Raw genomic sequence first — 14,186 nt, forward strand, 5'->3', positions numbered from 1 at the left:
CATGCCCTAGATTTAATTCATGCTTACCCATGTATTTGCTTCACTGGTTCACAAGGTCTTTTGCATACATGTAATTCAGACTCTCGTCTTCATTGCTGACCACACAATGTTCGCAACATATTAATGTACATTTGTGCCAAATTTGGTGCTTGTATCACAAAATGCACAATTCTTTTGAATATTTGGGCTAAGCCGCCCCACTATATCGGCCGGCCTCGAAGACCGAAATTGTGACGGTGTCACCCGAAAAATTTGAAATTACGAAATTAGAAAAAATTTGAAAAAAAAAATTACGGAATTTCAAGTGGCCCAATATCTGAAAATGTTCGCAACATATTAATGTACATTTGTGCCAAATTTGGTGCTTGTATCACAAAATGCACAACAGGTTTGCTATGCTGCTACACTACTCTCTATTGAGTGCTGTTCTAGTTTATCCTTGTTGATGAATTCAATATTTTGGTTTCCCATTTTTTGTGTGTGAAATTTTGTCCATGTGCAATTATATTTATTTAACAACGTTTGTTTCAGGTACCATTTAAAATGTGTAGTTTTTGATGTTTGAGAGGTACTTTCAAGCTTTATCCTTTTTTTCTCTCCCTAACTTGTACAGTGCTGTGCAAAGTTTGGGTTATTCCAATGATGTTCATACTTTCGATTAAAATTCATCAAATTATCAGTGATAATAGCCATATGCGTTTATTATTGGAAAGTAACACCCTTTAGAAATGCACATGAAATGAACTGCTTATTTAAATACCAAGAACTGTTATTTTATTTCATCAGTCTGGCTGCCACTGGTAACTTTGTACGCGCTGCGTATCAGCCTTAAGCTCACAATGCCGGACGAGATGTCGATGTCTCATTTCAGGCTTACTCTCATTTCATTTGTCAGCTGCTGAATTGGTTTTCTTATATCGTGTAACCTGAGCAACTTTGTGCCTGTTTTATTTTGGGGAGGTTCTTCCTGGTCTTCCTGGCCTTTATTGTCTTGTACCAAGCCAGTTTATTTCAGGCGTTGCAAAGTGTACCTCGCACCATTGTAGATCTTCAGTTTTTCTGATATTTTCTTCAAAGTGTGCCATTCTTTTCGCAGAGTTTGGATATTCACATGCTGTTCTGTTGAAAGGTGCTTCATTAGCGCCATTCTGAACCCACTTCTACACTCAAGCAAGGGAACAAATGGATGAAAAGATTTTCACATATTCACTAATTTGAAACTTTTTTTGGGGGTTTCGTGTAATTAGCATTAATGTTACAGGTGTTGATTACTTCAATAATGTTTCATTATTTACTGCAAAAAAATCCACAAACAGTTTCCTGCATATTTTGTTTGTGGAAAGTGGATATTACAAGCACATGACAATATATGCATAACAAAAATAAAAGTTTTTCAAGTTCCGAATTTATTACTCTCGCCTGAGGAGAGGGTATTGCATTTGAGTCCGTTTGCTTGTTTGTCTGTTTGTTTGTTTATCCACACAGAATAAATATGATTTTCTCTGCAACCGTTGGTCCGATTGACAGGAAATTTTCAACATAGGTGCAACTCCACCTGTATAATTTTTTAAATTACAATTATGACGTCATACATCACGTGGTATGGTCGCCATCTTGGAAAAACCGAAAATGTTTGCACCTCTATATCTCCGAAAGCGCTGAATAGGAAAAAATGAGACGTGGTTCATTGTAAATAACTCTCCATGGGGAATAAAATATGTTAATAATGATATCATAGGTGCCTCCATTATGACATCATAATTCGACAAGTACAAAACTTCATCCGATCAAGATGAAATTTCTTGATCGTCATCTAGGGATAAATTGGTGGAGAAAAAAATAATAATGATGACGTCATCGGTCTCGTGGTTCAGCCGCCATATTTGTTTTTAACACAAAAGCCTTAACCATTGAAAACACAACCTGGCGAGGGTCTTCAATCTCTGATTGCTCTTTCTTGTTTTATATTGTTGAAGCTATCGGATTAGTCTGGTTGCCCAGCTCGAATCCCAGCAAACCCCATCAAAGCTGTCACAGCGGCCAACTGATTTGTCATCCGTGGCCAGATTACTGGCCTGCCTGCCATGATAGATACACTACCTGGTGGGAAAACCAAGCCAGTCAATATGCCACACTCATTTATGCTCTATGCCCGCTTTCAAATAACACCTGGGGCATCGTCGCTAGGTGTAGCCACGGCCTTGTTGTCGGCGCTAATTGCCTGAATCCAATCCGTCCTTTAATGGATGGGTATAATTGTAATCGCAATCAGAACCACCCAAATTTACTTTGAGACAAAGTGATTTTAATGTGTATTGAAGGAACACGGAGCAGGTATACAAAATAAAGTGAAACTAATAATTAACCCCAAAAACTCAAATGCACAAACCGAGGCAACGAACGAATGGAAACCTTAATTATACAATCACGTATTGCCTCAGAAAATCATCAGTAGACAGACAAGATAGACTGGATATAAATACTGCAAACTGTGTCTGGCTGGATGCAGCTTGACTCAAGTGGAGACACTGGCAGGCAGTGAATAGTTCATGGTTGCAGACAGAAGCCTGCACGAAGGGGAGAATCTACATGGCTTGTTCTATGAGGGCATGGCTGGAGGCTGCAGCAGCAAAGTCTCACCTCTGGGAGAAACCCTGAGGCAGCTCAAGCACAGTTTTCATTCGTCTTCTCTCCCTCCCATCCCAGTGTCACTTTGGCTACATGCTTGGTGTCATTGTTCTTTTGGAATGTAAATATTCACCGCAGTCCAAGATCTTTTGCACTCTGAAGCAGGTCCACCTCAAGGATTTGGCTGCATTCATTGTTCCCTCTATCTTTACAAGTCCTCCAATTACAAGTCTCCCTGAAAAGCATCCCCATAGCATGATGCTGACACCACCATGCATCACAATAGTAATTGTGTTGGATGGCTAATGAGCTGTGCTCGGTTTCTGCCAAATGTCGCGCTTTGCATTCAGGCCAAAGTGTTCAATTTTCGTCTCATCAGACCACAGAATATTTTGCCTCATGCTCTTGAGTATTTCATGTGCTTTTTAAAAAGAAACTCCAGGCATGCTGCCATGTGCCTTTTTCTCAGGAGTGGCTTTTGTCTGGTCACTCTCCCATCAAGCCTAGATCTGTTAAGTGTGGCAGAGACTGCTGTCCTTCCAGCAGGTTCTCCCATCTCAGCCAAGGAACTCTGTAGTTCTATCAGAGTGGTCATTGTTTTCTTGGTCACCTCTTTGACCAAGGTCCTTGTTCCCCGGTTGCTCAGTTTGGTCGGATGGCCAGCTCTAGGAAGAGTCGGGGTAGTTCTATATTCTTTCCGTTTCTTAGTAATGGAGCTGATTGTGCTCTTGGGAACTTTCAACACTCTTAGAGATTATTCTATAACCTTCCACAGATCTATGCCTCTTCACAATTATATCTCTGAGTTCTACGAACAGTTCCTTAGATTTCATGGTAGAGTTTCTGCACTGACGTGCGCTGTCAACTGTGGGACCTTATATAGAAAGGTGTGTTTCTTTCTAAATCGTATCCAATCAATTGAATTTGCCACAGGTGCACTCGTATCAAATTGTAGAAACATCTCAAGGATGATCAAAGGAAATTGGATGTACCTGAGCTCAATTTGGAGTGTTATAGCAAAGGGGTTGAATACTTATTATTGACTCGAGACATTTCAGCTTTTCATTTTTTATTATTTTGGAAAAAATTCTTCAAGAAAAAAGTCCACTTTGACATTATGGGGAATTAAGTGTCGATCAAACCTGGTGTTGGCTTAACCGTTAGGGTGCTGGCTTGGGATCATAGAATCCTGAGTTCAAATCCTGTTCGATCGTTGAATTAACGCCAGGGGGTTTGACTCAGCCTGTCATTCTTCCGAGGTCGACAAATTGAGTACCAGCGCGCACTGGTAATTGGGGCAATTCATTTTAAATTCAGGCTGTAACACAACAAAATGTGAAAAAAGGTCAAGGGGTGTGAATATTTTCTGAAGGCTCTGTAACTACCCTATATTATGCAAAGTTAGCCCCTCAGACATCATTCCTACAATAACATACTTAATGGCAACTGTCATATTTAACTGATATTCACAGAAATTTGAATTGGTTAGCCCCATTACTTCCCACAAATGTTTAATGGGTATTAGCACCACAAAAGTGCATGATAACACAAACTTTTGCACAGTACTATATATATATAATCGGGGAGATTAAATCAGACGCGGACGTAGCTTCAGGACATCGATGTTTAATTTTCGACAAGCTTTCGACGAACAAAGGTCTTCTTCTTAGTCGTCCCCAAGTTCAACGGAAGGACTTCAATTCAAGGACTTCCGTTGAACTTGGGGACGACTAAGAAGAAGACCTTTGTTGGTCGAAAGCTTGTCGAAAATTAAAGATCGACGTCCTGAAGCTACGTCCGCGTCTGATTTAATCTCACGATTATTTATTTAATGCAAATGAGACACCCTGCTCGTACTGTGGAGTTTCTACTATTTCTCACAGTTGTATATCTATATCTATATATATATATATATATATATATATATATATATATATATATATATATATATATATATAGATATAGATATAGATATATATATACATTTACATTTGCATTTGTGGTGTAAAAGCAAAAATCTAAGCATTTTGTCTTTGTTTTGCTGATTTATCTTGGCTTCAGTTGCACACTGCAATCGGACACTGTGTGGATCCATGCACTCTGGGTCTAGTGCCCGGCTCAGCTCTGCTTGGCAGCCTTAAACAGACAGTGGTGACACTAGCCAGCAATGCAGGTGTGCTTCCTTCGGTGCAGGCCTCCGCGCAGGCAGTGCTTCAGAGTGGCTGGTCACTGCTTCTTCCCACAGCTGAGGAGCGGGCATGTGCCCTCTCTGCCCTTCTCCCTGGTACAGGTATAGTATGTTGGCTGCTTTGTTCAATGAGACTAAAATACATCTGCTAAGTACATGACTCATTGTCCTTAGTTAATATTTCAGTCGAGGCAATCTGGGAAGTTTACATCAGAACAGGCAAATGTATTGGTTGGAAAATTGACGTGTAATACAAGGGCAGTTCAAGGTCGACCTGTGCTTGACTTCCACACATAGAAATAATTTTCCCAAAAACGGTAATGCTTTTCCTATTTCACAACATATTCTTCAGCAACATGAACAATCTTGTCTCATTAATTTGGAAATGCTTTAACGTCAGCTTCATACTAGTCTTTGGGACAGGTAAGCAGCCAGATTGGGACAATGTCCTTCACCTTCATCACGTTTCTTCAGTGGCCGAAATAGGTGAAAATCGCAAGGTAGTAGATTGGGATTGTTTGGTGGATGGTTTGGTACCTTCCTCCCTATCTGCATGAGTGTTGTTGTTGTGGCATTTTCTTTGTGACATCTGCAATCGTCATGCCATCAGTGCAACGCCACTGGCTGTGCAGATCCGTGGATACCCAAGGGCGAGACTGGATTGGGAGATTGGTTTGAGGTCGGCCTGCATCATGCCTCTCAGCACTTTAGGAAAAAACAACAAAAACCCCACACACATATATGCACGTACACAGAGGTAGATACCTTTGAGACTTGGGAGTGTTCCGTTCCACCTTCTGAAACCGTATGCGGAGATAACAAGCAACGACACACACATGGCGATAATTGAAAACAAGGACGTAATCTTATATATTTAATTAATGGGGTGTTGAGAAACATACATGATGGGCCAAATGGCCTGTGACTTGAGTCCTGGCTTATTTGACCTTCCTTTTCCAATCATCCTTGCTTCTTCTTGAGAAAGTAACAACTTCGAGCTGCCTCACAAGTCTTCTGTGAATGTCAGTCGATTTCACCTTCTCATCTCCACTAAAAACATGATCACACACTACTTTTCCACGATGCATGGACTGCAGCTTGCTGCCATCTTGGCTCTACCCACTTTGCATTGTGTTACAGCTTCCTCCCTATGTGATTTTGGCTCGGGGTGACACAACTATTTGTGGGTGGCGGGGGAATTTCAACTTTGTTTTAACAGAGTTCAAGCCCCTGTCATGTTTGACTTTTTGTGTGATTAATGTTAGCTCTTTCACGAGCCTCGATCTTGTATACAAAGAAAAAGAAAAAAGGGATAATTATTTAATTAATAGTAAAGGTTGACTTTGAACCACCCTTGTAAATGTTGCTTATCTGACTTGGATATTTTGTATTAATGTCAACCTGGTATTAAAAAAAATCGGCTTGTGTCACTGTACCAGGTTTTTCTTTGGTCAGAAGCAGTCATTATTGCCCTTTTGCTGTTGAATTTTGCTTTGCAGCCACTTGTAGTGATGGAAGACCAAATGCTGGTCACCGCTTTATGACTGACCTTCTGGTAAGCAGCCTGATGGCTGATGGGGGCCTTGAATCAGCATTGCATGCAGCCATCGTGGCTGAGGTGCAGGTAAGAGATGTGGAGGTGTCAAATAACGTTGCATGTTTATTAATTGTTGTTGGCTCATGGAAGAATGAGGTGATAGAGGGTACAAAGGCAGTAAACTACCAATGGAGCAGCGGGACCACATACAGACTTGGCATTTAATATGGAATTTTTTTTTTTCTTGACTTGGGTTTACTTTCTTAACTCAGTATATCAATCTGGTGAGTTTCTTTTACACTTTGGTGATTTATTTGTTGAAAGAACCATGTCACTGATTGTCTGTCGCAGCAAGAAGTCAACAACAAGATTATATCACAGGTGGCGTGGCAAAATGTACGGACAGGTGCATTTGATGATTGGCTTCACAGTCGGGTATACAAGGGTTGTTGCGTTCTGTATTAGTGGAAAACAACTGCTGCAAATCTCCAAAAGTTATTGCCGCTTCCTCTGGAGATGGTCCGTCAACTCGACGATGCTGTTTGTCATGGAGTGGTGGCTTTACGAAATTACGGCATGAAACAGCGTGCTATTGCTCGGCAGTATGGCATCACTCAAGGTCAGGTGTCAAAGATCCTGAAACGAAATGCTCAGAGGGGTGTCCCTACTCCAATACCGAGGCCAGGACGTCCCCGCAGAACCACAAGGAGGGATGATCGCCAGCTGCACCGGTTAGTCCGCAATGGCCGTACCAAGTCAGCTAATTGGCTTGGGGCTGAGTAGCAGCAACTGACAAATGTGCCTGTATCCAGAAGGCTATTCAACCAATGACTGGTTCAAGCAGGCTATCGTGCCAGGTGTCCCCTGAGAAAGCCACGCCTGACCAGACAACACTGCCAGCGCCGATTGCAGTGGGCCAGAGAGCACCATCAATGGCAGCCAGGACACTGGAATCACGTGATCTTCAGTGACGAGTCTAGATTTCTGGTCTATCGTCAAGATGGCCGCGTCCGAGTGCACAGACAAGTGCATGAAGCCTACAACAAAGATTGTATAGTGCCAAGAGTCCAAGCTGGAGGTGGTGGGGTGACCGTTTAGGCTGCTTTTCATGCAGGGGGAAAAACTGACCTGGTTGTTCTGAATGGAAACCTGAACCAGTTCAAGTACAGGGCCATTCTGGAAGAAACATTGCTTCCGTTTGCTCATGCAGCCTTTCGAGGAAACTTTGTCTTCCAAGATGACAATACACGGCCTCATTGTGCTCGCATGATCCAACACTTTCTTGCTGACCGTGGTGTAGAGCATATGGAGTGGCCTGCCATGTCCCTGGATATGAATCCGATAGAGAACTTGTGGGCAGAATTAACGCGTCAAATCGACCACTTGGACCAGCAGCCGACCTCTGTGTGTGAATTGCAGCAGCCTATTGTCACTGCATGGCAAGCGATTCCTGTCCAAACCCTGGCAAATCTCGTGAACAGCATGCCTCAACGTGTACGTGCTCTCCTGAATGCTCGTGGGGGTTACACGAAGTACTGAACTGTAATTTTACTGTCCGTAATCCCAGTCGTAATTTAACTTTTGTTTTTGTTTAAATTTTTTTTGGCTAATGTGCAAAATAAAGAGATACTTCTGGAAAACGTACAGAAGTTTAACACACAGTACTGTCCATGAATTGAGTTCGATATCAGTTTACATCACTTTCAAGGATCAATTTATTTGTTTCGAAATGTCAAATGTGGTTTTTGTTTCTTTTAAAGGTCACATTAACAAAATCTAGAATATTTTCAACATAATTCCAATTAACTTTTGGTTCTTAGACATCTTGAAAAGTAAGTTCACCCCCAGAAAAAAAATATTCCATATTAAATGCCAAGTCTGTATATATATATATATATATATATATATATATATATATATATATATATATATATATATATATATATATATATATATATATATATATATATATATATATATATATACATACATACATACATACATACACACACACACACACACACACACACACACATACACACATACATACATACATACATACATACATACATATACTAAAGGCAGTTAATCTATGAACAGGGAAAGAGGAGAAAGAAAGAGAGAGAGGATGGGACGTGGATAGTAATGTGGGAAACGATCATGGGTAAGAATGTGGCAATGCACCAACTCTTTTGAAGCCCTGGAGGAAAAGTGTAATGACAGCCAAAATAAAAAGGTACAGAATAGTGGAGGTGTTTGGTGAGCCTGGATTGTGGGAGTTAAATGTGGTGGGGTTTAGAGGTGAAAGCACTGAGTGAGCATAAGGTATTACATCAGAGGAGGAGGAGGAGGAGGAGGAGGGGGTGTGGGGGTAAGGTAGGGTGAGGGTGGTAAAAATAGAGTCCACCGATCTTCTGCAGTGTGATAGCCATGGGCCTATGTTTTTATATAAAAGGAAAAAGAAAGCATGTCATTTAAGCACCACAGCTACAGGGCCTAAAGCATAGATAGCTTGCAGCAGCGCAGCATGTGGGCGACTGATGCAAAAGTTATATTTATACTACACTTCAGTATTTGCAGCTTGGTGTTGGCTTAATGGTTGAGGTGGCTGGTTTGAGATCTTATGGTCCAGAGTTCAAGCCCCTGTCATGCTGTTGAATTAACACGAGGTGGGTTGACTCAGCCCGTCATCCTTCCGAGTTTGGCAAAATGAGTACCGGCTTACTGGGATGAATGAGCCATTCGAGTATCCTGAGTCAGAGTGGCGACCTGTCCAGGATTGTGCCCAATAGCCAATAAACTGCTTCTGCAGCCCCATGCATCTGACGATGCAAAAAGGTGTGGTCTTTATCATCATCATCATCATCATCATCAGTATCTGCTCAGCAAATTGTGTAGGATACTTATACTCAAAAACATTTCCCAATAGGAAAACGTTCTGTCTCTCCTCAAATGTGCTGTATCCATGACAGCTTATTGTGCAATATGCAGGCATCTTCAGGTTTGTAGCAGGCAGATTAACAAGAAGAGGAATCTTCAGTGCTATTTTTGTGCCTGATGGTTGCTCCATTAATCATGGGTCTAACTTATTCTCCCCAAGCTTATGATGCTTCACCTGTATTCATTTATCTTATTCTTATGATTGTCTAGTCGTTTCCCTGTGTCCGTTGTTTCATCATCCTGACTTGATTTCTTCAAATGCACTGCCCATCATTACATCATGCGCTCACCCATGCACAGAGGCACGATGAAGCGGGCTGGGGGTGGGGGAGCAGCCTCCCACCCTCCATTGGTCCTCGAGGCTATTCCAAATTCACAACTGTACACTTGCATTTATCTTGATTTCTACAGGCGACAAATCTACACTTTTCCAGTCCACTGGCCAATCTATCTCTCTCTCCTTCACACAGGAATTGGAAAGAAAAATATAATTTTATTACCTCTGCCATAAAAGAGAGGCTGAGTATGGTAGAGGATGATGTGGTTGAGCTTGAAAGTGGTTGGATATCAATGAAAGATAGTCTGTTGGGAGCCGTTGGCGAGGTATGTGGATGGACAAAAGGACCACCGAGGCACTCGGAAACATGGTGGTGGGATGATGAAGTTGGAAAGAGGATTGACGAGAAGAGGAAGAAGTTCAAGGAGTGGCAGAAGGCGAAGGGCATGGGGGCAGAAAAAGCAGAGCATGAAAGTTATAAGGCAGCCAAGAAGGCTGCAAAGAAAGAGGTAGCCAAGGCGAAGGAGGCATGTAGGAAAATGTTCGGTGAACGCTTGGATTTGGAAGAGGGTCAGAGAGCGGTTTTCAGGATTGCAAAGCAGATAGCGAAAGATGTGTATGGAAGAAACTTCGGGAACTGAGTGGCGTGCTGATGAGGAGGGGAGTGTCGTTGAAGCTGAAGGGAAAGGTGTATGCTGCATGTGTGAGAAGTGTTATGATTTATGGGAGTGAGACATGGGTAATGAACGTAGAGCAGCAACGAAGGCTGGAAAGAGTGGAAATGCGAATGGTTCGATGGATGTGCGGAGTATCGTTGAGAGAGAGGAAGACAAATGATGAATTGCGAAAAATGATGGGAATAGAGCCTGTGATTGATGTTGTGAAGAGGAACAGGTTGAGATGGTTTGGTCATGTGTTGAGGAAGGATGAAAGTGACTGGTTGACAAGAGTGATGGAAATGATTGTAGAAGGAAGTAGAGGATGGGGAAGACCGAGAAAGACTTGGCCAAAGATGGTGGAAGAAGAAATGCGGGCAAGGGGGTTAACAAGGAGAGATGCAGAAAATAGGGCAAGATGGAGAAGATTGTCATGGGGACCGCAAGGCTAACCCCCGCTCTAGCAGGGAAAATGGCCTTAAAATGCATGTTGTTGTTGTTGTTGTATAGCGAAAGAGAGGTCTGATGTGATGGGGGTGAGTTGCTTGAAGGATGAAGTGGGACAAATCGTTGTGGACCCAGATGGAATTAAAGGAAGATGGACAACATATATGGAAATGCTGTTGAATGCAGATAATGAATGGGATGGCAACATGGAGAGTAACCCAGTTTTAGGACTGGCAGAGAAGATAACTGAGAAGGAAGTTGAGGAAGCGATAAAAGCAATGAAGAGTAGAAAAGCGGGAGTGCCGACGGTAGTTGTGGGAGATATGTTGAAGGCAGCGGGAAATTGGGGTGTGAAGAGAATGACAGAGATCTGTAATCTGGTGGTGAAAGAAGGCCGCATTCCAGTGGATTGGGAACTGAGTACCCTCGTCCCTCTTTTCAAGGAGGAAGGTGACCCTCTGGACTGTGGCTCGTATCGAGCGATAAAGTTATAGGCCATTTTTCCCTGCAGAGCAGGGGTTGGCACTGCCATCGAAGGTAGATGGCGGTTATGTTTTCACCCTTGTCTGTCAGTTTCCAGATATCTCAAGATGTTGTGGACTCCATTAACCGTATTGAGTTTTGATGCAAGATAGAATGAAAGTTTTTATTTTTTCTTGTCCACTTGTTAAAGATGACACTTCAACACTGCTTGCTTACCTTGGTGAACCTGAGTCATACATGCATTGTGATTCTTGACTGAAGATTGAGCAGTTGAAAAATACTTGGTATGTTGGTATCTTTTGATTTGTCATCATCACTGCTTCCTTTGTTTTGGCACAGGATATTGAGGTGAAAAAAGAGACACAGAAGGAGAAAGAGATTGATGAACAAGAAGTGGGAGCTGTTTCTGCTGGAGAAGTGGTGACGGATGAATCACTGGACCATGTTGAGGTTCACCTTAACAAAGACATACTTTCCAGCAAGCTTTACTTGAGTCCATCAGACCCAGGAAACCTGCCATTGGTCCAGTTGGTACAACAGTTACTGAGGTTTGTAGAAGCTTGGTGTTCCTTACTTTCTGCCATCTTCAAGCCTTATCAATTGGCTTTTTTGAATACCAAATTTAGGCTCAAGGAAGATCAAGTGACAGGATTATTTTGAAATGCACTGGCAATGGGGTAAGTGGGACAACATGTGAACTCCACAAAGGGGTGAATGAACTGGGGGAGGAGAGGAAAGAGGGAGGGAAACAAAGCATCCTGCATGTATAGGGTAAGGGTAGGGAAGGGTTAATGAAGAGAGAGAAAGGATCATGAGTAGGGAGGGAGAATGACATCAGCTGGTATAGTATGCTGTCAATTTTGGATGTTTGAGGATTTTGCAAGGAGGTTGATTTCAGGAAGAACCAATATGACAGGGAGGGACTGAAGAATGAAAGAGCAAAGGACACAAGACTGGAGGAGAGGCAATAAAAAAAAGAGGCCAGCAACCAGCATGCAATTTTGAGAGGGCAGCAGGCCCTCTGTTTGGTTTTTCTTTTGGAGATGTCAATGTATGTACACCTTGAACAAAAAGACATTCAACGTCATTCAATGTAGATTTTGAATCCACTGTCATGTGTTCACTTCATCACAGTAAGATATTTGTACGATGCTTTTATAGGGATCTACGTGTGAGGGAAGAACAGGAAAGAGAAGCGTTCATGGAGAATTCAGAAGGTCAAACTGGTAAGGGAAGGGTATTGATTATGGGGGATTTTAATTTGCGAGGGATAGATTGGGACTAGGAAAAGGGGAAATGCAGAATGGATGAGGTTTTTATATCTCTTGTTCAAGATTACTTTTCATCCAGTTTATAGAAAAGCCCATAAGGGGGAGTGTAGTTTGACCACTTTATTAGAATCCCAATATGGTGCAGGAGGCAAGAGGTGGTGAGAGCATTTAGGGACGAGACAAACTAACAGGAGGGCAATCGGCATCGAAGCATTTATTTGGGACAAAATAGTGTGACTTGAATCAGACTCGTACCATGATCATCATGTGAGTGATTCAATAGGGGTAAAAACAGAGGCTAGTTAAGAAAATAACTAGACAAGCCAAAGGAGAATCTTACTATAATTCACCAAATGTCCGTCCGTCTGTTCGAAGGTACCGCAAAAACGGCTCAACCGATCGAAACGATATTTTGTGTGGGTAATCCTGGGATCTCCAGGAGTAAAATAGGCTATTTAGTTTTTCTAATTTCAGCTTTGGTCTCCAGTATTCTCAGGTTTGGACTCCCACATAACATTCACGTTCGCATAACGTTCATTGTGACGATGTTTGTGTTCATGGTAGTGTTTGACGTGACGGTGTGAACGTAATTTCATAATGTTTTTTGTTTCGTAATCCTTTAATGAACGTTTAATGTTTAATGAACGTTTAATGTCCTTCGATGTCCAGGGCCGCACGCGCGCTACACTGGACGGGCCAGCGTGTACCTTGCCCTTCGCCGTCAGGCTCGGGTAAACCGCTGAGCCCCATCCGTGATGGGGACTGTGGCTTGAGACAGTGTCCTTCATTAAAAGTATAATAAACGCTGTCTCCATCGATCTTACCAAGGCCGTAACAGCCATAACGTTGAATCTCTACATGAGAGAATTCCACATAGCTATTTGGGCGGTGAATACACGAACAGATCGCTGTCTCCATCGATCTTGCCAAGGCCGTAACAGCTATCAGCTCAAAATCCTTTTAACTGTTGATTTGGTACAGTTACACGTATCGGGAATTTGGTACACGTATCGGGAGTACATACGACATAGCGATTGTGAACACGATTATCGATCACGATTCACGATCACGATCATCCACGATCATAGTGTATCGTTCACGATTTGAAACACGATGGAATAATATTTACCGATATGAACAGTGATGTGGCTTTTATTGAAATTCTAAAGATACTGTTTAGATTTTGATGATTTGCGTGTGATATGATTCAACGGATGTCTATATGAATCGTTTAAAATAAAAAAAACCCTTTAATTTCTGATATTTTGCCTTTTCATTTGGGCTTCCCAATTGGAGCCCCACCCATAGGGCGGGTACCGTTGCTAGTATGATAAATATATTAAACAATAACAAACAACAAGGCTTGTTTGATGTCCTTCTGGAGATATATGGGTGAGCAATATTGGTGAGACTTCTTTTGATGAGTAATCGGGTTAGAGTGTGAGATTTCTCTGGTTTGAAGGACATGTTCCTTTTGTCAGACTGTTTTCTTATCATTTTAAGATTAGTTGAGAAAGATGCAGCTGTTGTCAGCCTAGCAGAGGCATCGGGTACTGTACAAGATAATGTGTACTCTGCAAACTCGAAGAGAGGTCAATAACGGGCTGTGAGATGATGAACAAGACTAGGCTGAAAATTCTTCTTTGGGGAACTCCAGCCTTCACTGGGAGGAGGGAGTTCCATTGATGGCAACATGTTTACTGCATGAGTGGAAGATGTCAGAAATCGAGAAATAAAGACAGCCTTCTGTCCCACAGCC

General features: G+C 42.1%; 1 protein-coding gene across 4 annotated transcripts in view; it reads left to right on the plus strand.

The window, feature by feature from the left end:
• Positions 1-14,186, plus strand: part of HERC2 (HECT and RLD domain containing E3 ubiquitin protein ligase 2) — a 425,948-nt gene that overhangs the window by 106,633 nt on the left and 305,129 nt on the right. For all 4 annotated transcript variants that reach the window (XM_078766738.1, XM_078766740.1, XM_068132745.2 and 1 more), the window contains exons 18-20: positions 4,690-4,918; positions 6,316-6,440; positions 11,496-11,704. In XM_078766738.1, the coding sequence (XP_078622864.1) occupies positions 4,690-4,918; positions 6,316-6,440; positions 11,496-11,704 (563 nt within the window). The remainder of the gene's footprint in view (positions 1-4,689; positions 4,919-6,315; positions 6,441-11,495; positions 11,705-14,186) is intronic.

Source organism: Myxine glutinosa, chromosome 12 (assembly GCF_964187855.1).
Source record: "Myxine glutinosa chromosome 12, kmMyxGlut1.1, whole genome shotgun sequence".
Classification (NCBI taxonomy): domain Eukaryota; kingdom Metazoa; phylum Chordata; class Myxini; order Myxiniformes; family Myxinidae; genus Myxine; species Myxine glutinosa.